The following is a 24,035-nucleotide window of genomic DNA, read 5'->3' on the forward strand; positions in this document are numbered from 1 at the left end:
TATTGCTCGCATATGTTCTAAAATTCTTAACTTAGTAGCATTTATAGTACTACCGATATATCTTTTCATGCATGGACACTCGAGGCAATAGATTGTGTGGTCAGAGTTGCAATTAAGGAGATGTTTGATTTTTCTATAAGGTCGATTTTCACCTGTTCTGCCTGGGAATTCCAAAACTTTTTTACTATTTTTGCAGGCTTTGCACCTTAAACAAGGAAAAAAAACCTTCATTTTCGTTAAAGGTGCAGGCGGGGGTTTGGAAATGAAATGGCTATGGACTAGATGATCTGATAAAGATTGACAGCGGCGATAGGTAATTAAGGGCCTATCTGTCAACTGTTTCCTTAAGATGTTATCCGTGGTCAAGATGTGCCAGTTTTTTTTTTAAAGCTTCGTACTAGATCACCCGATTTGTTATTAAAAGTGGTGATCATTCTCACATTATCATCCTGTTGGGGTTTATTTTTGACTACTAGAAGATCCCTCCTATTTACAGACGATGATTTTTCAACTGCTTCTTTGAATAGGTTGCTAGAATAGCCCCTGTCTTTGAAGCGTTTTCCTGCCTCAATTTTTGCTTTTGTGAACTCATCAACAGTCGAGCAATTTCTTTTTAATCATAGGATTTCCCCATGGGGACATTTTTTACAAGGCTCCTAGGATGATAACTCGCCGCATGTAGTACGGCATTGCCCGCTGTAGGCTTACTATAAAGCCGTGTATGTAGTCTTTCATTGTGTACAAAAACCTCCAAATCAAGATGAAACACATTGGTGGTACTTATCGTGCTAGTAAATGTCAAATTCCACTGGTTTTCATTAAGTGCCGTAATATGTCTCAGCGGAGGATTGATCACCTCGCCACACTATTAAAAGGTCATCAATATACCTAGTCCATAACAGTAAATTGTCATTCCACATTTCATTAGTTCCTCCCCATGCCTCGTGCTTCTCCCACCAGCCCACAAAGAGATTTGCGTAGCTGGGGGAGAAGCACAAGCCCATGGAAGTACCCCTTATTTGTTTGTATATTTGTCCTGCAAAAAGAAACATGTTATTGTATAAACAGAAACGTATCATGCTGAGAATCATGCTACTATGTGTGCGATATTTATCTGGTTTCATATCAAGGAACCACTTGGTAGCTGCTAGACCATGTTCATGTTTTATACAAGTGTATAAATTCGTTACGTCTAGTGTGATTAAAAGCATGTCCGGTTCCCAAGAGATGTTGTCCATTAATAGGAGAAAATCTTGAGTGTCCCTAACATATGAGGGTAAATCTTTGACAATAGGAGAAAGGAAATAGTCAATGAAACGGGAAGTGTTTTCTAAGAGACTTCCAATTGAGGATACAATTGGACGCCCTGGTGGTCTCTTGGCGTTTTTGTGGATCTTAGGGAGAAGGTAAAAGGTGGGTAAAATAGGGGCATCACACTTGAGAAATGTGAGTTCTTCCATACTTAGCATACCATCACTCTTCCATTCGTCCAGCATAGAATGATATTTTGTAATGCTGTTCACATATTCTACTCTTTTGATGATGACATAGCACTTAGTGTCATTCAGTTGTTTTAGTGCCTCTTGTTCATAGTCCTCCTTATTTATAATTACAATATTTCCACCTTTGTCAGATGGCTTTATCTCGATTGTTGGATAATTTTTCAGGGATTTGATTGCCTCCCACTCTTTTCTTGAGATATTTGATGTCCTCATATCCATCCTGGTTTTTGCCATTGTCTCCATATCCATTAATATCGCCTCATTGAAAACATCTATTGCATCATGAGCAGAGATTGGCAGTTTACTTGATTTATTTTTCAAATTGCTTGGTTCTCTGATTTGATGTGTTGTTACAGATACATTGTTCGCTTGGTCATCCTGTAAGCTCCCTTCTTGCGTTGGAGTTAACAAAATTTCTGCCAGGCGACTGGTATCCCCATCTTCCAGTGATTCCGTGGTATCGCATGCTTTGCAATTATAGCATTTCACGAAACCTTTCGTTTTTAACCACAGTTTCTTTTTGGTTGTTTTTTTGAAGTGGCTATGTACCAGTTGGTCCTTTAGGTTGTTCGCCCTTCTGTATGTAAAAAAACTTCTAAACTACATCACCCAGAATCCTCGTAATAATGTGGGAGTGTGGGTTACAATCATTTGTGTTTAGAGATACACCCCCTGTGGGGGAGTGACCACATGCAAAAAACTTTATTGAGGTTATAAGTTTTGAGCACACTTTTCAAAAACTGACCGTGACCAAGACAGCGGAGGCTGTCGAAACGCGTTGGTTCTTTGTTTGCTTTGAAATACCCTTGGCTTTGAAAATAAAGGAATAAGAACACTTCAGTGTGCCCAGCGATTTGTTTTTGCGACTTCAAGGTCCCCCGGTGTGAGGAATCGTTGTTTTTGATATTAAAGTGGTTGGGCTCAACCACAGGAGTAACGCGGCCATAGCAGCGCCTACCGGGAAAGAGAAAGGAGCCATATGGTTAAAAAAAATATATATATATCTCTTGCACATTCCCTGCAAGAGAGTCAAGCCCTCCATTCGAGAGTAGTTTCAAACTTCTTTATTCAGGCAGGTAAACAGCAGCATGTCAGCGTGCATAACGCAGTTCGAGGCATGTGGGCTGCTGAATTTATATCTATGCATAGATCGCCGCCTAGTGTTGGGTCCGGATGATTGCACATTGTTGTCCTGGAAGAGTCTTCGAAGTATCACGAGATAGGTGGCTCCTCCCCTGGACTACAGTGCGCATGGGCATCCCCTCCATGCTCAGATTGTTTTTTTCCGCCATCGGGTTCGGATGTACTTTCTTAGCTTAAGTTAGGAATATATACATACACTCTTTATCAAGGCCAAAAGGCCTTCGGGGCGTCGGTATTGTCTTTCGTTCGGTGCCTTACGCTTGTTTCCAACAAGTCGTCGACGACATTTTGTTTCGACGCCGGAGGCCCCATCAACGATCGACGATGGAACGAAGTCCGTTCAAGCACTGGCCAGTTTGCAACTCAAAATACCCTCACATCGACGTGCACCCAGTGTGCAATAAATGTCTCTCGCCGGAGCACGACGAGGCCAGCTGCATGGCCTGTTCGAAGTTCAAGATCGAAGAAGACTCTTCGTCTTCGACGCACTGCACGACAGTCGGCGCTGGACTCTGCACCCGACCCAGAAAATATCTTCGGGGTGACGGCGAGGAGGGTGTACACGAAGAGGATCCTGCTCAGCACTCTGATCCCACATCGGAGCAAGACTCCCCATACCACGAGGACCAGGAAGAACTCTACGTCCATGATGAAGACATTCCAAATTATGGAACATGTGGAGGAGACGGGACTGCTTCATGCCACGCAGTTCGGCTTTAGACCGCGCCACTCTACGGAGTCCGCCCTTCTCATGGCCACAGAACATCTGAGACAGGGTGTAGATGAGGGGCAAACTATGGCCTTGATCCTGCTAGACCTCAGCGCGGCGTTCGACACTGTAGCACATTCCATCTTGCTACAGTGTTTGAACAGAGGTGGCATCGCTAGCTCTGCGCTGAGGTGGATCCAGGCATTCCTAACGGGAAGAAGCTTCCGAGTGAGGCAGGGCGACTGCTACTCCAAAGGGGTATTTTTGGGCCAGGGAGTGCCCCAGGGCTCGTCCCTGAGCCCGACCCTTTTTAATCTATATGTAGCGCCTGTTGCCTCTATTGTAGAGAACCATGGCCTCCAAATGGTATCTTATGCCGATGATACGCAGCTGGTCATCTCCCTGTCGCATGCGCCCTGTCTTGCTGCGATGGCTTCCGATCGTGCATGAAAGATCTTGCCGATTGGATGGCCAAGAATTGTTTAAAACTTAACGGCAGCAAGACAGAGGTGCTGGTGGTGGGGAGAGCCCAGTCTGCTTGGTCGTCGGCTTGGTGGCCATCCTGTCTAGGACCAACTCCCACCCCTTGTCAGGAGGCAAAAAATCTAGGAGTATGGTTTGACGCGGGTCTCACTTTTGGGCCCCAGATCAACCGTGTGGTAGGCGTGTGTTTTGGGGTCCTGAAAAGGCTGAGGAAAGTCCTCGACTTATTGCCGATGGAAGCCCGTCAAACCCTAGTACATGCACTGGTGACCGCAAGGCTGGACTATGCGAACCTGCTGTACTTGGGGGCACCGGGGAAAACTGTTGGTCGCCTTCAAGTGCTGAAAAATGCGGCAGCACGTTTGATCCTCAGGCTGCCCAAAAGGGCGCCCTCGAAGGTGGCCCTGCAGAAGCTACATTGGCTTCCTGTGAAGAGCAGAGTCGAATACAAGGCCCTCTGCACCTGTCATCGGATTTTGAATGGCAGGGCGCCTAGACCATTGCAGAAATTGATCGAAGCTTACGAACCGGCCCGAGCGCTCAGATCTGCGGGTGGGGGACTGCTGAGGATCCCCAAGGTGAAGAAAGCTCGCATGGGAGGCAGATCCTTTAGGTATTTAGCGGCAAACCACTGGAATAAACTCCCAGTAGACCTACGCTTGGAACCATTAGAAATGAGGTTTCGAGCTAAATTAAAAACCTACCTCTTTGTCAGATAATGGTCTGCCTGGTAGCTTTATTTCCCTGTTACCTGCCTCTCCCACTGTCAGCGCGGGGACACGCCGGTGTGCGTAACTCAGCGCTTTATAAATGCCCCTATTATTATTATTATTATTATTATAGGAGACGACGTACCACCTCTCGGAGCCGTCGACAACGACTCAAGCGAGGAGCTAGGCCCAACCGCAATAGCGGGCCTCATACAGACTCTTCCACGGCTCAGGTCGAGGCATCGCCGGAAGGCCTTAGCCAAGATCTTCATACCAGTTCTCTAGTCCCGCTTCGAGGCCCGACTAAGAACATTTCCAAAGAGCCATCGGTCGAGCGGCCACAATCAGTGGAGCAGTCGAAACCGAAACATAAAGACACAAAAACGAAACCGAAAGTGTCCACGGCCGCCATCGGCTCGAAGACTTCGGAGCCTCCCAAGTTAAAACGTGTGCTCGACCCCTCTGGGTCGACAGGGGGCGTCGACCCGAAGATTGGACCGACAAAGCCTGTGTCTACTGTTAAACAGGTCACGCTCACGTCGACGTCGAAGCCCGGCTCCAAAGATGGCGCCTCTTCCGAAGGACTCGAGGCCCAAAAGGCCGTCGAGCCGAAGATCCAGAAGCCGCAGCTGGTCAAGGCCTTCGAGCCGAAAACCACCCTCGGCACGAAGGAACAAACCTCCTCGAAGACTGCAAGCGTCCCTGCTGCGCAGCAACGGATCAAGTCGACGAAAAGCCACAAGCACACGGACCAGTCGGAGTCGGTCGGATCAAAGTCGAAATCTTCAAAGCAAGTCGGTCCGTCACCGGTGCCTTCGGCGCCGATCAAATATGGCCTGCCCCCAACGGCAAGGCCTAGGGCTGTCCACCTCCAAAAAGCTACAGACTCATCCAAGTCAACATCAGTAGCTGCAACCGCCCAGCCTCGAACCGAAGACGTTCAGTTCCAGCCGCCGACCTACGACGAGCAGTCGAAATTATACATCGACTCCGAATCAGGCAGGCTCACTGTTTACAAAAGGAAAATCAGGCCTGAAACTCCTATGGAACCTTACAAAATACCTCTAAAGAAAAAGAGAGACTCTACTACATCTCCTATCCTTTTCGAACCCATACTCCCCTATGGGCAAGACTATACCTACTCACCCACACCAGTCACTGAGGATGTAGAGGAAGGGGACAATGAGGAGCAGTTTAACTATCCCATTGACGCCGATCAGGATGAGTCCCAGGCATGGGCGGACACTGTTGACCCTAATGAACCACACACTACCCCTGACACTCAGTCGTATGCAGTCAAAACTTCGCCTACTGAAGACACTGCTGCGTTTAACGCACTCATTGAAAGGGCAGCCCTTAACCACGATGTCGACATGCACGCTGACCCTGTGAAGGAAGACTTTCTTTTTGATACGTTTTCCACGTCCGAAGGATCTGTAAAGACTGCCTATGCTCAAGGGTGTGCTTAAACATGCCAACGACATTTTCAAAGAGTCCACTAAGGCGAGGGTGGTGAACCCCAGAATTGAACGGAAGTGCCGGCCTGCGCCTGTGGACCCTACGTATATCAAGGGCCAACTCTCGTTGGACTCCTTAGTGGTGGCTAATGCTCGCAAAAGAGCGAACTCTCAAACAACTGGTGATGCTCCTCCTCCGGACAAAGAGTCCAAGATCTTTGAGGCTTCTGGGAAACGTGTAGCGGCTCAAGCTGCTAATATTTGGAGGATCTCCAACACACAAGCCCTGTTAGCAAGATATGACAGGGCCCATTGACACGTTAGAGCAGCTACTGCAACACCTGCCACATGCTTATAAGGAGGGAGCAGAACTGCTTATACAGGAAGGGAAGTTAATCTCCAACGCGTCCATTAAGTGTGCGTTGGATGCAGCTGATACTGCAGCTAGGGCCATAAACACTAGCGTAATCCTTAGGCGGCATGCCTGGCTCCGCATCTCTGGTTTCAAGTCAGAAATCCAAACCACTCTACTTAATCAGCCAGTTAACCCTAACTTCCTGTTTGTTCCTGAAGTAGACACCACTCTAGAAAAGATTAAAAAGGACACTGACACTGCAAAATCCATGGGTGCTCTGCAGTCTCAACAATTCACAGGCAGTTCCTTTCGTCGCTCCAGTAACAGGGGAGCTTCTAGAGGCCAGGCATCGCATCAAGCTCAATACACCAAAGGAGTCACACAATACACCTATAACAAGAACAATAGGGGTGGATACCGTGGGAACAGCACCAAAGGCAGAGGACGTGGAAATAATAATACCAGATCCTCCGCCGCTAACAAACAGTGACGTCTTGTCACTGCCCCCTGACCATACCACACCAGTCGGGGGGGGGGAGACTTCAACAGTTCCTGCCAGTCTGGGAAAGCATTACCACAGACAGGTGGGTGAGACAACTTATACGTCACGGCTATTGTCTAGAGTTAACGTCCACTCCACCCAACATACCCCCAAGGCACCGTCCTATGTCCGCAGAGCACATGCACTTATTGCAGCAAGAAGTCATCTCCATGCTGCAAAAAGGGGCCATAGAACTCCTGCCTTTAGACCAGCGAGGTACAGGGGTGTATTCACTGTACTTCAGTACAAAAAAGACTGGTCTCTGCGGCCCATTCTGGACCTCAGACCCTTAAACCAATACATCATGTCAGAACACTTTCACATGATCACTTTACAGCAAGTTCTGCCCCTGCTCAGTCAGGGAGATTTTCTAGCAACCCTAGATCGGAAGGATGCCTACTTCCACATTCCCATGCACCCCAGTCACAGGAAGTATCTCAGGTTCACCATCAACAACCAGCATTACCAGTTCAAGGTCCTGCCTTTCGGGGTCACTACAGCCCCCAGGGTGTTTACCAAATGCTTGGCGACAGTGGCCGCGCATCTTCGGAGACAACACATCCATGTCTATCCGTATCTAGACGACTGGCTGGTCCAAGCAAAATCGGCCCAGCAGTGTGCCAGCCACATGTCCCGCACAATTCACCACCTACACAGTCTAGGATTTTCACTCAATTACCCAAAGTCCCATCTTCAACCCGCCCCTGTACAGCAGTACTTGGGCGCGGAAATAAACACTCACTGCCACAGCGCAACCAAACTCAGCGAGAGTCAACAGCATGCAGGCACTGATTCGGAAATTCAGGCCACAACACTCACTCCCAGCGCAAGTGTTCATGCAACTGATAGGCATGATGGCCTCCTGCATCTTTATAGTCCCTCACGCGAGGCTACACATGCGTCCGCTTCAGGAATGCTTAGCACGCCAGTGGAACCAGGCTCACGGACAGCTGAAGGACCTAGTGTTGGTGACCGGTCGTGCATACAACTCTCTGCATTGGTGGAACACACAAAACCTTTGCAAAGGACGACCGTTCCAAGAGACTCTACCACAGGTGGTGCTAACAGCGGACGCATCTCTCCACGGCTGGGGAGCTCATGTCCTCCATTATACTGTGCAGGGACTGTGGACCACACAGCAGAAACGGTTGCACATCAACCTCCTAGAATTGATGGCAATCTTCATGGCGATAAAGGCATTCAAGTTGCATCTCTGCAACAAAGTCGTGCTTATCCGGACAGACAACATGACTGCAATGTACTACATTCAAAAGCAGGGGGGGACACACTCCCCACAGTTATCACACCTAGCACAGAGCATATGGAAGTGGGCCATTTAGAGGAACATGTTCCTTCTGGCGGAAAACCTCCCGGGCAGGGACAACCAAATGGCGGACCTCCTCAGCAGGCACAGCCATCAAATGCACGAGTGGGAGATACATCCCTCGGTGCTCCAACCATATTTCCAGCAGTGGGGTCATCCGGAGATAGACCTATTCGCCACGCCAGAAAACGCAAAATGCCGCACCTTCGCCGCCAGGTTCCCACACCCGCAGTCTCAGGGCAATGCGATATGGATGAACTGGTCAAACAGATTTGCGTACGCTTTTCCTCCAGCACCACTCATACCGCTGGTGGCTCGCAAACTGAGGCAGCACTCCATGACACTCATCCTAGTTGCTCCAACGTGGGCAAGGCAAGCCTGGTACACCACGTTCCTGGAACTTTCAGTGGTGCCCCACCAGCGACTAAAACTCACACCCAGGCTCCTCACTCAGAGCCATGGAGACATTCAGCACCCAGATCCGCAACAGTTGAGCCTTGCAATCTGGCTCCTGAGGTCATAGACTTTGGCTACCTAAACCTGCCCCCTGACTGTATGGACATCATCAAAGAGGCTAGAAGACCTACCACCAGGGCATGCTATGCAGCAAAATGGAAGCGTTTTGTCATCTATTGTTCCAATAATGGCATTAATCCACTAGATGCTTCCACGCAAAACATCATATGTTACTTGCTGCACCTATACAAATGCAATCTTGCGTATTGTTCCATCAGGATACATTTAGCTGCAAAGGCCGCTTATCTTCAAAATAGACAGCACCTCTCCCTTTTCAAAGTGCCGGCCATTAAAGCTTTTATGGAGGGACTCAAAAGAGTCATTCCTCCAAGACACCCGCCTTCGCCTGTCTGGAACCTCAACATAGTCCTCACCGGGCTCATGGGTCCACCATTTGAACCTCTTCACTCTTGTGAGATTCAATTTCTCACATGAAAAGTTGCTTTTCTGGTGGCAATCACGTCGCTCAGACGGGTTAGTGAGCTGCAAGCCCTCACTATTCAAGAGCCTTTCATTCAAATTCATGTTAATAGGGTCGTGCTGCGTACCAACCCTAAATTTATGCCCAAGGTGGTGTCACAGTTCCACATTAACCAAACTATTGAACTACCAGTATTTTTCCCAAATCCTGATTCAGTGGCAGACAGAGCACTACACACACTAGATGTTAAAAGGGCTCTCCTGTATTACATAGACAGGACTAAAGACTTCAGGAAAACTAAACAAATGTTTGTTGCCTTCTCTCCACAACACAAGGGCAACGCAATTTCAAAGTCAGGTATTGCCAGATGGATTGTTAAGTGCATACAAATCTGTTATCAAAAGGCTAAACGCACATTAACAGTCCCCCCACGAGCGCATTCCACACGCAATTTAGGGGCATCCATGGCTTTCCTGGGTAACATTCCTCTAGAGGACATTTGTAGAGCATCCACATATTCACCAAACACTACTGTGTGGATGTACACGCAAAACAGCAAGCTGCTGTAGGTCAAGCTGTTCTAAAAACTCTTTTTCAGACTGCTGCAGCTGGCTCGGGCAACCGCCGCTAAGGAGGGTACTACTATTTATTCTATGCATAGATATAAATTCAGCAGCCCACATGCCTCTAACGGAATATGCTACTTACCAGTATGCATCTGTTCTTGGCATGTAGGGCTGCTGACATTTATATCGCCCACCCTCCTCCCCGGTGCCTGTCAAAGCTGTAGCAATCACTTTTATTCTCAAGCATGGTCATCACTTACTGTATCACACTCCATCTCGGCCACAATGGCGAAAAACAATCTGAGCATGGAGGGGATGCCCATGCGCACTGTAGTCCAGGGGAGGAGCCACCTATCTCGTGATACTTCGAAGACTCTTCCAGGACAACAATGTGCAATCATCCGGACCCAACACTAGGCGGCGATCTATGCATAGATATAAATGTCCGCAGCCCTACATGCCAAGAACAGATGCATACTGGTAAGTAGCATATTCCTTTCAATCCCTAATGGATCTTAATCCTATGCAATTTCGAGGGGCAGGTGTTTCGGAAACACACCAAGTGCAAGAGGGAAAAACCACAGATCCGAAAGATGGAGGAAGAGAGACTGCAAACCGTCACAGAGGGAGAAAGCAAGAACCTCCTAGAGTGAAATAGAGGGGCAGATTAGTGTCTTGAAGTCGATTTAAAGAGGCATGAGGTGGGTTTTAAGACCTCCAACCTTGGTATTTTGCGCGCCGGGCTTCTGAGCAATAGCACACTTTATTTTACAAGTAAAGCACTGCTCAGCTGTTAATAACTTAAGTATCTTACAGGAAAAATGCATTCGAACAAATACAAGTTTACAACATTCCACACTATTGGAGTCGTTAAAAAAAAAAAAACACGGTTAGCTACAGTGTAGGCGCTTCCCAGGAACTACTTCCAGTCTGAGGTTTCCACTTGAGTGTGAGGGTAACATCTCCTTTTGAAACTGTGACTGTAGTTTTTGCCCCTGTTATAGTGAACCATTTAGCACAGGTGTCTGGACTGGAAGATGGTGAAGGCTTCCAATTCTCGAAATAACATTATTTTTGTAACTTTAGAGGGAAAATCAGAAAGGCAAAATGACGACAAAAAACAGTCAATAACTGTTTCATGGTTTAATCCATTTTTATTTCTTTCACAATATTTGATCGTTTTAAGCTCGTTTTTTACACTCTAATGCTGGGCACTCGGCCCATTGAATGATTGATTGAGGCGAGAGAGGGGTGGTTTTAATGTTTGGTGGTGGAACAGTGAAACAGATTATTTGATATTCTTACTGTGCAATTTCATACCTTATTTTTAATAGTTTGAGTTGCAGATGTACATTTTTGTGACACCATTTTAAAATGTTATGTAAGCCGACGTGTTTCCTTTACATGGGTTGAAATATCTTGCTCAAAATTAATGAGTGGAAATTGTACAAAATATGAAAGGGGTAGTGCCATCATTTTCTTTCACTGTCTTTTTTTCTTTATTTTTTTTTTTTGCAGAGTTTTATATAGCGCGAACTAGAACCGAATCAGTTATCAGAGCGCTTTACATAGCACCAGTTACGTTACATGAGGACACACTTTCATTGTAGGCACGGGAAGATTAAGTGATTTGCCCAGAATCACAGGGTTTTTTTTGGCGTCGTTACCGAGACTCGAACCCAGATCCCCAGGTCCGAGGGCGAGCGCCTTAGCCGTTAGGCCAACCCCTCTCCCCTTTGGTATGCCAGGAATTGTAAAAGTATTATGTCCCAGAATATAAGCCATAAAAAGTAAATGTCATACGAGTGATAAACAGAGAGCACCTTCAGTGCACAATTCACGTCATAATACAACTACTGGTCCTGCTATCACTCGTAACGTTTCAAAGAATTGGAATGTTTTGTATTTTGACCCTCTCTCCTACGGATGTTTTTGCTGCAGATATCAAGGTTACATTGGTGCTGCCCTGGTCTTGGGTGGAATGGATTGTAACGGACCCCACCTGTACAGCATCTACCCGCACGGATCCACCGACAAATTACCCTACGTCACCATGGGTAAGAATGTATTTTAGTGGCTTGTCAGTTGCAATAGCGCAATCCTTCGAAACCTCACTTTTCTGATTGTTGGTGTCGTTAATGTTATAATTCACAGTTTGTCATTTTGAGACTCTCTCTCCCTTCGCTTGTCTGCCATGTTCTTTCGCTTTCCTTCTTTTGCAACAGATGTTGTGTGTTTTGCAGTGGGAATATTCAATTCCCCATGTGCTCAGTAGTTGAATCCTTGTGAGTGTTTGCTGTAAATGTTTGCATCTGTTGAATTCGTATCATTTGATTCCCCAGAGGTTCGGTGTTATTTTTGGCCATGTGACTTAACATGGTCCTGTTAAAAAAAAAAAAAAAAATCAATTTCAGACTTGTTCGCCTTTCCTGCAGCATAAATCTGTTAAAAAAATCAAGCCGAGAAATCTATATTTTGCTTTGATTGTGTCTCTTACTTGCATATTACAATAGTATGCATGACTTGGAAGGGCAGACTTTATAAGACAGGAATCCATTAGGAATGATACAAATTGGCTCGGAAACTTCTCAAACAGTAACTTTTTAAAATGTCTCAAACCAAGAACTAAACCTTCTTCATACTTCATGAATCTTGGTTTCTTGTTAGAAGGCGAATGGCTAAAGATCACATGTTCACGAGGCCCACTTGGATCAAACAGTGACCTGCTCAGAGCCATCTCTCTGCTGCAGATTGTGTGTGAAAGAACACTCGAATATACTTGTATTGTTTTTTTAATTTTTTTTTATTTAAAAGAGCTCACAGCTTGGCCTTTTCTTAATGTATGCTGCAACCAGAAAAGAAAAACTGGCCGATCGCCCATGCACATACCAGTTGTTTGCTTACAATCGATCTGTATTGAACAGACCCCACCGAATATTGTGGCATGGATTAGGGAATTTTGTGGCGCAAAAATTAACATTTTGCGGCACACGATTGCATTTTGTGCAGCACCTTATTTTAGTGACATTTAAAAGTTGTGCCCTAATAAAAAGGGCGTATAAAGTAGGGGGGTTCACCCAATCATAGTCACTGAGACCTGGGTAGTAACAGTATTAAGAGGAAAAGGGGTCCCAGTAGCGGACATTCAATTCATAAACATAAATACAATAGAAGAAACCAAAAAATGAGAAATAAGCTTACAGTGTATTTATTCACAATGTAAGTACGTATTCAATATCATAACATTGAATGGACAATTATAAACTATCCAGTGCCCCGTGGGAAGGGAGGAGGGAGTGATGAGGTGAGGATGGTGTGAAATCGGGAATAGTGACTGTAAAATACACCAAATTGATGTAATCACGTTATATATGTCAATTTAAATATGAACAAAACTCGACCAAAAGTTCAATACATGATTTGATACATTTCATACTCCACATAAACAACAATGTGTATCCTTCATGGGGTGAAGCTGAAGAACTAAGGACAGATGTCGACGTTTCGACCCTCTCAGGTTGCAGGATTAGTAGTACCCTTGCTGTGGGGTCTTCATCAGGACAGGATAGGGGCAGGAGACCAGATTGGTTGTTGCTCGTCGTCAGTTTGGTGGAAATCAGGGTAGAATAACTCGGGAGATGGTTGAACTTCAGATCATGATGTGTAAATGCAGTACGGCCCATACGTAAGGAGATTAATCAATCACGTTGTGTACAGTGGACTTGTTATGGCCGGGACGCCCGTGTGTACATTTGCACTTCGTGGGTCTCCGTTGGTGTGTTTGCGAGCAGCTCCAGTGCAACGATTTACTCTGCCTTCGACTCTGCATTAGTGCTGTGCTGTCTCGGTGGTACACACCAACGGGGACCCACGAAGTGCAAATGTACATACGGGCATTGGTTATACACAGGCATACGGACGCACGCTGCAATCACACTTCACTTAGAACGCAATGGCCTGAGGACTCTATCACAGAGATCACTGATAAGCCATGGCAGTGCATGCTAGAACACCCAAAAAGAGTTTCCCGTAATGCCAACCTAAAATTCATACAGACCATGATCCTGCATCAGTCATATCTCACCCCCAAGCGGATGCATCGCATGTTCCCTGACGCTTCACATTGCTGCCCCCTCTGTAAAGGAGACGAGGCGGACTTCCTTCATATGCTGTGGGCTTGCCCACACCTTCGGGCCTCATCGGGGGGAGTTTGTCAATCCCTAGGCGAAGTCACACAAATCCCTATATCGGACGACGCTCTGAACTGCCTTATGGGCCTCCGTAGATGCTCGAAAGTCCAGAAAGTACGACAGATTTCTAGACCTTGCCCTCATTTTGCTGTAAGAGCCCTCACCATGAGGTGGAAGTCCCCCAGATGTCCAGCGTTATCCAGCTGGCAAGACGACCTGATTCAATGAGGAAAGGCAGAAGGGGCAGCCCTTCGGAGGGAAGAAGAGAGGGGGCTTCGGAAACAACCCATTTCGATGGACTGGGAGCTCATGCTACATGAGTTTGAATCACTTCACTAAACTTACTACCCCCACCAGGTGCCCCAAACCCGTAAGCACTCAGAGATGATATGACTCTTCCACAGTAGGTCTCAAGATTCAGACCCATACATTGTATTTCATGATCACTGCAGACCCTGTTGTACTACACTGTTAGCACTCCCCCTTGAGGGTATGATGGGCACCGGAAACACCGAACGACCAGGAGTGGGGGTTGGGAGGGGACATAGTTGAATTTGTTATTGATGTTAATTGGAAATGTAACAACTTTATGCTACACATTTATCTGCCATTATTGTGATGATATGCTATCCGAGATGTCAACTGACACTATTTAGTCCCCATTTTCAGCCAAATGGTGGGAGGTAAAAAGGATGGTAAATTCACGAAAAACTGATGTTGTGCCTATTGTAAGTGGAAAAAGACTGACTGTGTAATATTCATTGCATTGGATTGGATATAATGGTCATCAAATAAAGTATGTTATAACAAAAATATATATATATATATATGGGAGACCCTGCTTGGAATGTAACCTCTGGAAGAGGCTACGTGGACCCCGAAGGAGCGCTCCGAGGAGAGCTGGGCGCAGCCAGCATCGGGCTCACCGGGGCTTCTGCACACGGTCCCTCCTTATTTCTTGACTTTTTGCCCCGACCATTGACTTGTAATGTTGCTCAATGTCTTTAGAGATTCCTGTTTTGAAAGTGACGTCTTCCTGGTCATTTAAACCCTTCCGGCCAAACGACGGCCCCAGTTATGTTGCTTCTGTTTCCCCTTCCACTCTACAACATTAGAAGCTTGCATTTTGTGCACATACAAGTTTTCAAGTTGCAAAGGAATGGTGGTGGGCTAATTGTGGCTTTACTACCATGAATGACAGTGTTATTCCCAAACGGAAAAAGATCTACCTTTAAGAATAGAATCCCATTTCTTCCCCCGTGAAATTTATTCAACAAACCAAACTGTCTTGAGCCTTTGTATTAATGGCAAGCATGGTGGAAAAAATATAGCACTTTGTCAGTAGAGGGTGCTGTTGCTTCAGTAAACATGCAATGGTTGTGTTTGCACGTCGAAGCCTTTCCTGATATGCATTGGTCTTCTGTCATCTTGTTTGGCCGACTAAATAAGCATTGCTGTTGCAGAACGTGCATAGTTTGTTTTGATGGTTGTGTTTGGATTCTGTTGCAAAGTTTTCTACGGTATTGTGTACCATGTCCGCGTGATGCAGGCGTACACGGACGGTGACGGGGGTGTAATGGGCTCCCGGTGAGAGCTGAAACGCGTAGAGCAAGGACTTGATGCAGCGTTTGGTAGTGCTGGGCCGCCGCCCGGGGCAGAACTGGGTGCTTTTCACGCCTGCCACGCTATCACTAGAATGATGCTGCTCTGTAACAAAGGCCACAAGAGGTATGCGGCAGGCGAAGAGCAATGTATGTGCAAGGCTGAGCAGACTTATGCTGCAATAAATGCCAAGTTATGCGGTATGATGCAGTTCAACATGTGGCCGTATAATCATTTTTGGGGCCTTTTAACAACTACTTATGGGGCTGTCTGCTTACTAGACTTCTGTGCTGCAGCTAAGTTCAGACAAGCCTCCACGACATTGCTTAATATTAAGTACATGTAAACATTCCTGCTTTCCATTCAAAGATTCGGCGCAGATGAGTTTTCTAGGTGACCCCTTGCACTCTGTAAAACATAATTAATGTTTGTGTATTTGCTTCATGCGTGTCGTGTTCACAAGGGACTTGTTCACAAGTGACTTGCGTGCTAACGATGTTGTATGCCTGGGTCGAAGAAAGAACCGCAGGCCTCTTCGCTTTCCGTCAAGGCTCACTAGTTTGACGTATTTTAATTTGCATAGCTCCTTATATTATCTATTATTTGTTTCTGCCATCCTAAGGCACATAGTTATTTATGTATCGACAGCTTCCTGAAATATTAAACAGAGGAACCCAAAAACAATAGTGAACCGGTCAGAGCCTTGTAATAACAAATGGTTCTAACTACAGCAGAACATTAACATTGTCAAAGCCAGTAGCTCTTGCTTTCAGGTGCCAACATGTTCAAAACCAGCGTTGACAAATCCTGTTAAATATTATCCATGTAAAATTGCTGTAAATAACCTAAAGCCTGCCCGCTTGGCAAAAGTAGCAAAGAACAGGGGTGTTTAAAATTGATAGCATGGGTATTGGAGAGAGAGTGACAAACCGTGTAATGATTGTGTGTACATTTTAGAGCTAAAATAGTTCCTCGTACATTCCAGTGAATCACTTCTAGAAGGTGAAGTCATTCAATAAATAGTAGGTGGTGAAAGATTAGTAACCCTCTCTGAGCGGAACCATAGTCCACGCTGTGCTCAGAATTAAAGAATTGGTAACACTACGGCTTGCAGACAGATGTGTCACATCCCCTCTAAAAAGACAAGTTTTAATAGGAACATGGGTGCGAAGGACGCGTAAGCAAATAGAGCTTGTGATCGGCGGAAAACAACTAACTGCAAATAGAGTGAATGGTAGAGGCGAGGAGACCCGCAAAGCGAATAATACAGTTTCTAAGAAAAAGCCACACATTTTATGGCCACATTCTTGGACAGATTTCCATGTGAGATCATGACATCTACTGAATTGTGTATCTGATGTTGAAAACTTGCTTTCTGTCAGAACATTTTGGATGGAGGGCGTGGAGCTGCTGCACGCCCCCGTGCTGGCTGAACACTGGGTGTAATGAACCTACTACAATCTGTCAAGAAAAGGAAAACCCACCACAGTGTGATTTGGATTAAAAAAGAGTATCGAACAGCGTGCCAGCGGAGCGAGTATCTTTTGCCTCCGCAAGGGCGCGCTTCATAAGTCTTCACCACACTTGTGCGCTCCTACCTAATCGATTTCATGCGGACGCGGCTGATGAGTGCGAACAATCTCTTGAGAGCCCAGTGAATAGTATATTACCGATGATATCCTGCATAAAGGCACCGTTTGTGCTTCTGCTGGGAGACTAGAGGCTTGAAGTCAAGAGTAAAGTAGGAGTAAGGCTTGTGGTGCTCAAAGAATAGGCTAATCACGCCCTCAGTGCACAGATGAGACCAAAGTAGGGCTCCCCGGCTTACCATAAGGCTTCCGTAGGCTTTCTCGTCTCGAGACTGAGTGAAGGGGCACCCACATCTTACTCCTCCCTCCCGTCTGCCTAGTGTTGACTGAAGGGACTATATTTGTTTTGATGAAGGCACTAACAGAATGTCGAACAAGCGTTCACCTACTAGGAGTTGGAAAATGAATGTTTCTATGAGGCAATTAACAAAAGCAATGGGCTAGCAAGAGGTCCCGATTTTCTGTCTCCTTGTACATCAACAATTACCTAAGAGACTAATTCAATTATGGGCTCGTGGAAAAATGTGCCTGTAATCTGTAAAGAACAGCCTCATCAGCTGCTGCCTCCGATGTCTATCCCCACGGAAGCACAAGACGCGACATTTCAGAATATGGAGTTCAGTTGAACATGCCTGCTTACTAAAAGACCATTTACACCTCCATCCTTTCCCCTCCAGCTTGGAGAGCTCCATCTGTAAGCCGGTGCTTGGACCCAAGATCCAAAACCAGAAATCCAATCCCAGCAATGACGTGGAAGATAGAACCCGGCAGGGTGGTGCTTCTCTAGTTCTTCAAAATGAAGATCAGTGATCTTGAGCTCTTGAGACACCTTTGGTTTTGTTATAAAAATAAAAAAAACTGCTGCTCAACTGCTGGGAGATTAAGACCAAGGTGACCCTAACCGGTTTTCTTGCATAGACGACCAACTAAGTAACTATAATACATGGGATTCTGCAATTCCTGTATAAACCTCTGTCTCTAATTTCTTTATAATCGGCGACTTGTGACACACCCATTCTTGATTCGAGCTCGACTATTATAAGTTGTTACAGTAGAGTTCTGACATTACAATTCCAGTGCAACAGGCAGAAGTAGAGGTTAAAAGCAGGTCAGGTCACGGAGCATAATTGAAACCGACGTTTAAAGCACTGAAATTGTTGGTTTTCTTGTTTCTGCTCTATTTTATTACCTTACAATGACAATCGGAGCGAGTGGTTTCTTTTTGCACTCTGTAGATTGAGAAAAGCTAGAACTTTCTGCAAGTTTCTACACATCCAGAGCTACTGCATCTTTTTATTGATTTTTTACCTGATTTGTGTAGAACTTTCTAATATGTTTTCTACAAATATCTAACAGGTTTATATGTTTAATTTTGCACTATAGGTTTGATTTGTCTTGTTTGCAAACATGGTCGAAAGAGCTACGCACAAAGGTTTTAAGTGTAGGAAAGGTAATGGTGTAACCATGTATTACGAGATAAAGTACCCCCTGGCATACATGATAAAGATATTGCAAGTCACCTCTGTGTTCCCTAACCGTATAAAGGAACTCTGTCTTCAGCCTCGTTCCTCCATATGGTTATGGAACTCCTTGATGACTTTCAGTATCCTTATAATGTATGACAGGTGATTCTTTATGGCGTATTTTAACAGTCTTAAGACATACCTGTGTTTCAGGCCTACTTCTAATGCCACTATAACATATTTTTTCCACCAGCCAGCACTGATTTTTCTTGTATTCATTTTGCACTATTATTTCATGAAAAATTATTGTGTAGAAAATAACTTTTTGTCTCCATGTTTCATGTTCATGTTTTGTTTGCTATTTGTATAGCAGCTAAACCCATGACTATCCACCCAACCGCTTTGCTTTGACCAGATACATTGGTTGACTCTTGGAGGATTTTTGTCTACTCGTGAGTTGTTTCTGGGGGTTATGTTGATTGTCAAAAGAATGTATTTTTTGTTGACTTCGAAAGATCTGGGTGATATTTAGGTGTGACCCACGTAATACGCGACACAACGTTCCACACTTGCCGCCCATTGTTTGCTTCAGGTTTGTTAGCTTTTCTGCATGGGGTGGCAGAAGATCTGAAATTGTGTGCATTCATTTTTTGTTTGATAATTGCTTTGAACACTGATGTGTTAGAGACCTTTTTTTACAGGATTTTGTGTGCTTTTTTTTGTTGAGGACACAAACACACAAAAAATGTATAAATACAGAAAGAAAACTACCCCATCAAACCATTCTTCCAGGCACAGTATGCATGGGCATGTATGACTTGTACCTCGGGTTGTCTTTATTTATATCTTTATTTGTAGAAACTTACTGAAGAGCTCTATCCCTTCGAAATTGAGTGCCTCTATGAAAATATAAATGTCACCAAAACCTTGGCATTAACGCTGTTAATACTCTGCACCGATCTGCACTACTTGACCACTTTGCTTATTTGTATTAATTTGTCTTATTACTCACATGATTGGCTTTGCAGCCACCTATTTGTACTGTTTGACCTACTGATTTATCTGACTGACTATGCTCCCTCATGTACCCCTCTTTGTAAAGCACTCTGATATCTGCAAAGATCTTGTCCGCGCTATATAAAAATTTCAAAATAAAATAAATTAAATAAATTAATGTATATATTCAATTTTTGCAGGCTACTCCTTGCCTTATTCGCTCGCCATGTCTTGTTGAACCGTAATCAGCACTTATAGTCCCATATAAGTCCCACTTCTGAAGGCACTGCCCCTGCCATGCTCTGATTTGTGGCTGCACCATCTATGATCCATGCGGACATTGTGATATGACCATTAGTCACTCAGTCTCTCCTGTCTGCTTTGATTCTGCTCCCCAGAGGTGCTTCCCCCATGCCCGGCTCATTTTGCTCCTTCAGCATATTACTTCCTGTACTCCTAGGGTCGACAAATGCAACACTTTTCGGTTAATTTCGTTTCTTTGTCTCAGTCATCAGGAAAATGGCTGCCTCAGAGTAGAGTGAGAATGGATGCAGAGAATTGGGGTTCCTACTTTAACACTCACGCAATTCGCCTGTTCTCCGATAGAGCAGAGCATGGTTCAGAACTATGTTCACCTGAAATGGTCTCATGGAACCAGCGACTCTAATTCTTACCGTTTCCCATAATCTATCAATTTACCAGGTGTAAGAGGGATTGGGTGGAGGGGGGGTGCCGTCAGCGTTCCTCCCAACTCAAAGGTATCTCAAATCCCAGCCACGTAAACTATAACAGGCAAATTACACGGAGGGAGGGGTAAGGAGTGACTTTGGTTTCCTGGAGCCGAAGTCCCACTCCAAAAAGATTTGTCTTTCATAAGTATACATATTTTATTGTGGTTCATTTTATTTTGTGTGGTAATCTCCTTTTAACGTTGCCTACTGGAGCTGCTGCCCACCACCACAGTCCATTTGTCAGGGATTTGCTGTGCATGGGTGCAGCGCTTACTTTTTACACCTTCTCTAACAGACAGACTGGTGTCCTGGACTATCATGGTTGAAGTCCTCTTTCACCTTTCTTCTCTGCCTCGGATTCACATTACGTCCCTGCTTGACTAGTTGGTTGTCTCACCGGCCTAAGAAATGTGAACGTGTCTCCCTGCAGGCCATGATCAGCGGTCCTCAGGTAGCCTCGTGCTGGCCACCACTGGTCAGACTGGTCCTTCTGACCAGTGGTGGCCAGAAGGACTTCTATCCGCCACTTTTTACTCGCTGTTGCAATGGCTTATTTACCTGTAAAGGGGGGGGGGGTGCACCATCTTCCTTCCTGTAGCTGGAGTATAAGCTTTCCCGGGAACTCTGTGAGGTGCCTGCTTCTGGTCCCAGTTAGGACCGACCCCTCAGTATGTGTTTTTAACTTGTCAATTAGTCAGCACTAGTATTGGGTTTGTAAGCGCTTCTGTGGGGTTTTCATCCTATTTTTTTGTCTTTTTTTGTTTCTTCTTCAAACCCAGATGGACAATGCTCCAAGTTAGCCCCTTTTGAAGCACTTTATAGAGTTAGGAGTTTGTCCAGGTTCTTAGGGGGACATATGCTCCACTCACAAAAATGTATGCACTTATGACACCTTTTTTTATATAAAGCAGTGAATTACAAAGCGCAATAACTTGCTGTGTGGACTGCTTTTGAAGGCTGTACTGAGTAACACAGTATATAAAAGTGCCAGTAATCGAAATCTGCAAGCTGTTGTTTTGAGCTCAGATTTTTGCTGCATTATCTTGCCCCATCTCAATTGGATTGCACTTTGTCTTCGCTGTATTTAAAATTCATCTCATTGCAACAAAGGTTATGTACTGCTGACGTTTTATGTAAACGTTTCATTCTCTTGTTTAGATTTCTTTGTAAGCTTAGACTTTAATTTTCATGGCAAATAAAGTCAACTTTGAGCTTTATTGAGGAAAAAGTAGTTTCCCAATTGGTTTAAAAAATATTTTACATCGTAATACGTTTGCTGAGGTCGAGAAAGCGTTTTGCCTTTCATTAGGTTGCCCAGAAGATGCGGCGTGCCTACTTAGGTTCAAAAACATCAAATTAACTGTTTGTGCTGACAAAGGGCAAATTTCGATTCCAGCAAACGAGGCGAGATTATCGGCGTGCCCGGCTTGTCTGGCAGCCGCTTCTGGCCAACACTTATAATGAAAAGCGTGCATACAATTAAAGCGCTTGAAGTGTGCAGTTCAGCTCTCGGAAGCGGCAAGATGCGCCTCACCGCTCTCCAGCGGCAGGGGCCGCTCCCCTGGCGCCCGGCTGCTTCGGTATTCATAAATCAGCGCCTTCTGCGGGGCCAGGCCGGCCGCGGAGCAGCAGCACCACCACCGAGAGATGAGGCCTCTCAGCCTGCAACCCGCGTGAAAAATGATCCCAATCGATGGGGCTGGGGAGAGCACCGGATTCCTGCCCAGAAAAAAGCAGCAAATTGAATAGCAATGAGAGAGTGTGAATAAGTGTCCTGTCAAGGAGACCTGGCACTGATGGATGGCAGGGGTCTGCGCCTACTCTTTCAAGACCGCGCGCATCCTGGGCCCTGGCAGGTAGGACTTGCAAACAGGTCCTGGGGTGCAGAGAGAGAGCTGCTCCTTGGCAGCCAGAGCTTGTAAGTGTCTGATGTGGCCTGCTCACAGGAAGTAATTGGAGCCAGAAACCCGGGTGTTTAACGAGGAGACGATGCATGTAAAAACATTGATCAGATGCTTGAAAAATGGGGAGGTTGTGCAGTGTCAACTGGAGCATCCGATCAATAAGCGCCAGTAAAAACCAGAAGAACGCATCCTCGCCTTGCGACCAGAAAGACTGGATCTCCCCAAGCGGAAGGTTGCTCGACGGCCTCTAAGTCCCTGCTCATCCCTAAAGCACATCAACTCACCCCTTGTGTGTCCACGAACCATCTCAGAATACTTCAGCGACAAAATGAAATACCACATCCCAAGTTGTTCTGCTTGCCCTTCCATTCATAGTGTATTCTTTGAGTACACTACTCTTGAAGACAGAAGACGTTCTCTCAGTTTTTGTGGTACTTTGCTTTTCAGTGACTTGACTAATAGTGTCCACTTCTTGAAGGCCTTGGAAACAGAGATGAAATGCGTTACATCGACACAATCCCTCTATTTCTGAATCTCATGCTTACTCAATCTAGAGTGTTCCTTGAGGTGATTTAGTTTGTGTGTCTGTCTACCTCAAGTTCAATCAATCCATTTATTAACTTGTAGTTGTTGTAAGCTTCCTCCTCCACGTGCATGAACTCTGCCCGTGGTCTCTCCAAGTCCTACAGGTATCGCGCCTCATTTACAAAGCCCCTTGTCTGACCCCTGGTATTTGCATCAGAATTTGCACAGAGCAAAGCACCCTATCGCCTCATGCAACACATCAGACATCCTTTCAATCCCTGCTAAGTATATCCGGTAGAATAACAAAACAAGAAAACTGTTTTGTACATTTTCAGGAATATTTTTCTACATTTGAGAAATTACATCTGTGTATTTCAGCATATTTTCCTATTTAGATGACTAGCATTCCAGTAGATATTCTCGATTACTTATATACACCATGTTCATAGGACTTCTGGGGTTTCACTCATTTGACATTGTTTTTAGCAACCTTGCATCTCTTTTCAGCTGTCTGCATGCGGATTAAAGATGCCTGGAGCAAATATTGGATAAACAAGAGATTAAACAGTTTATAGATATTTAAAGCTTTGAGTGCTGCAGGTTAAAATGTTGACACACTTTCCATCAATAAGGTCCCGGGCACATTGTACTTTATCGATAAACAAGAGAATAGAGACTATAGTACAACTGTTGAGAAAATCAGCGCGTTGGATAGGAAGCATCAGCTGAAATATTCTGTGGGGCCTCAGAACGTTGTGCAAGTGTTTTAGTGAAGTTGAAGTCGAATATTTTATTTGTTATTCTTCTATTTAGTTGTCGCTGCAGTCTAATCAATTAAAATCGTCCTCAAACCTTAATATGGTTCTTTTCCATTCCCGGCAGGAGTAGAGAGCCCTTGGGATGTGGGTATCGGCTATAGCACTAGTTAGCACTAGTCACATGTGCCACACTTAACATACGGAAAAACAACAGTTGATGGACAGAGTGCAGATCAATGTCATACATTGACCCCAGTACCGAGATCTGGGCCTAAATCCATCATTTTTTTGCACTCCACACCACCCCAGTTCAGACATGCCCATATGCAAATCAGTCTTGACCCTGTGCCTCATGGGAACAGTCCAGCCCGAACTGCAAAGCCATGTCTTCCCTGGACCGGAATCAAGCATCCTAGGACCGGTTTCTGGCTATCAGCCGTCATCAGCCAGGATAGCTTGACTCCAGTGGTGTGGAGAGCACGGGACTCACATCTGGGCATACCCATCCCACTCGGGATGACAAATGCAAAAACAACAGTTGATGGACAGA

The 24,035-nt window shown here is 45.3% G+C and overlaps 1 protein-coding gene across 1 annotated transcript in view; it reads left to right on the plus strand.

Annotated features, from left to right (window-relative positions):
- Positions 1-24,035, plus strand: part of PSMB7 (proteasome 20S subunit beta 7) — a 188,640-nt gene that overhangs the window by 56,142 nt on the left and 108,463 nt on the right. Inside the window, exon 5 of the mRNA XM_078641832.1 lies at positions 11,669-11,784. Coding sequence (XP_078497958.1) covers positions 11,669-11,784 — 116 coding nt within the window. The remainder of the gene's footprint in view (positions 1-11,668; positions 11,785-24,035) is intronic.

This window comes from Lissotriton helveticus, chromosome 5_1, assembly GCF_964261635.1.
Source record: "Lissotriton helveticus chromosome 5_1, aLisHel1.1, whole genome shotgun sequence".
In the NCBI taxonomy this organism is placed as follows: Eukaryota; Metazoa; Chordata; class Amphibia; order Caudata; family Salamandridae; genus Lissotriton; species Lissotriton helveticus.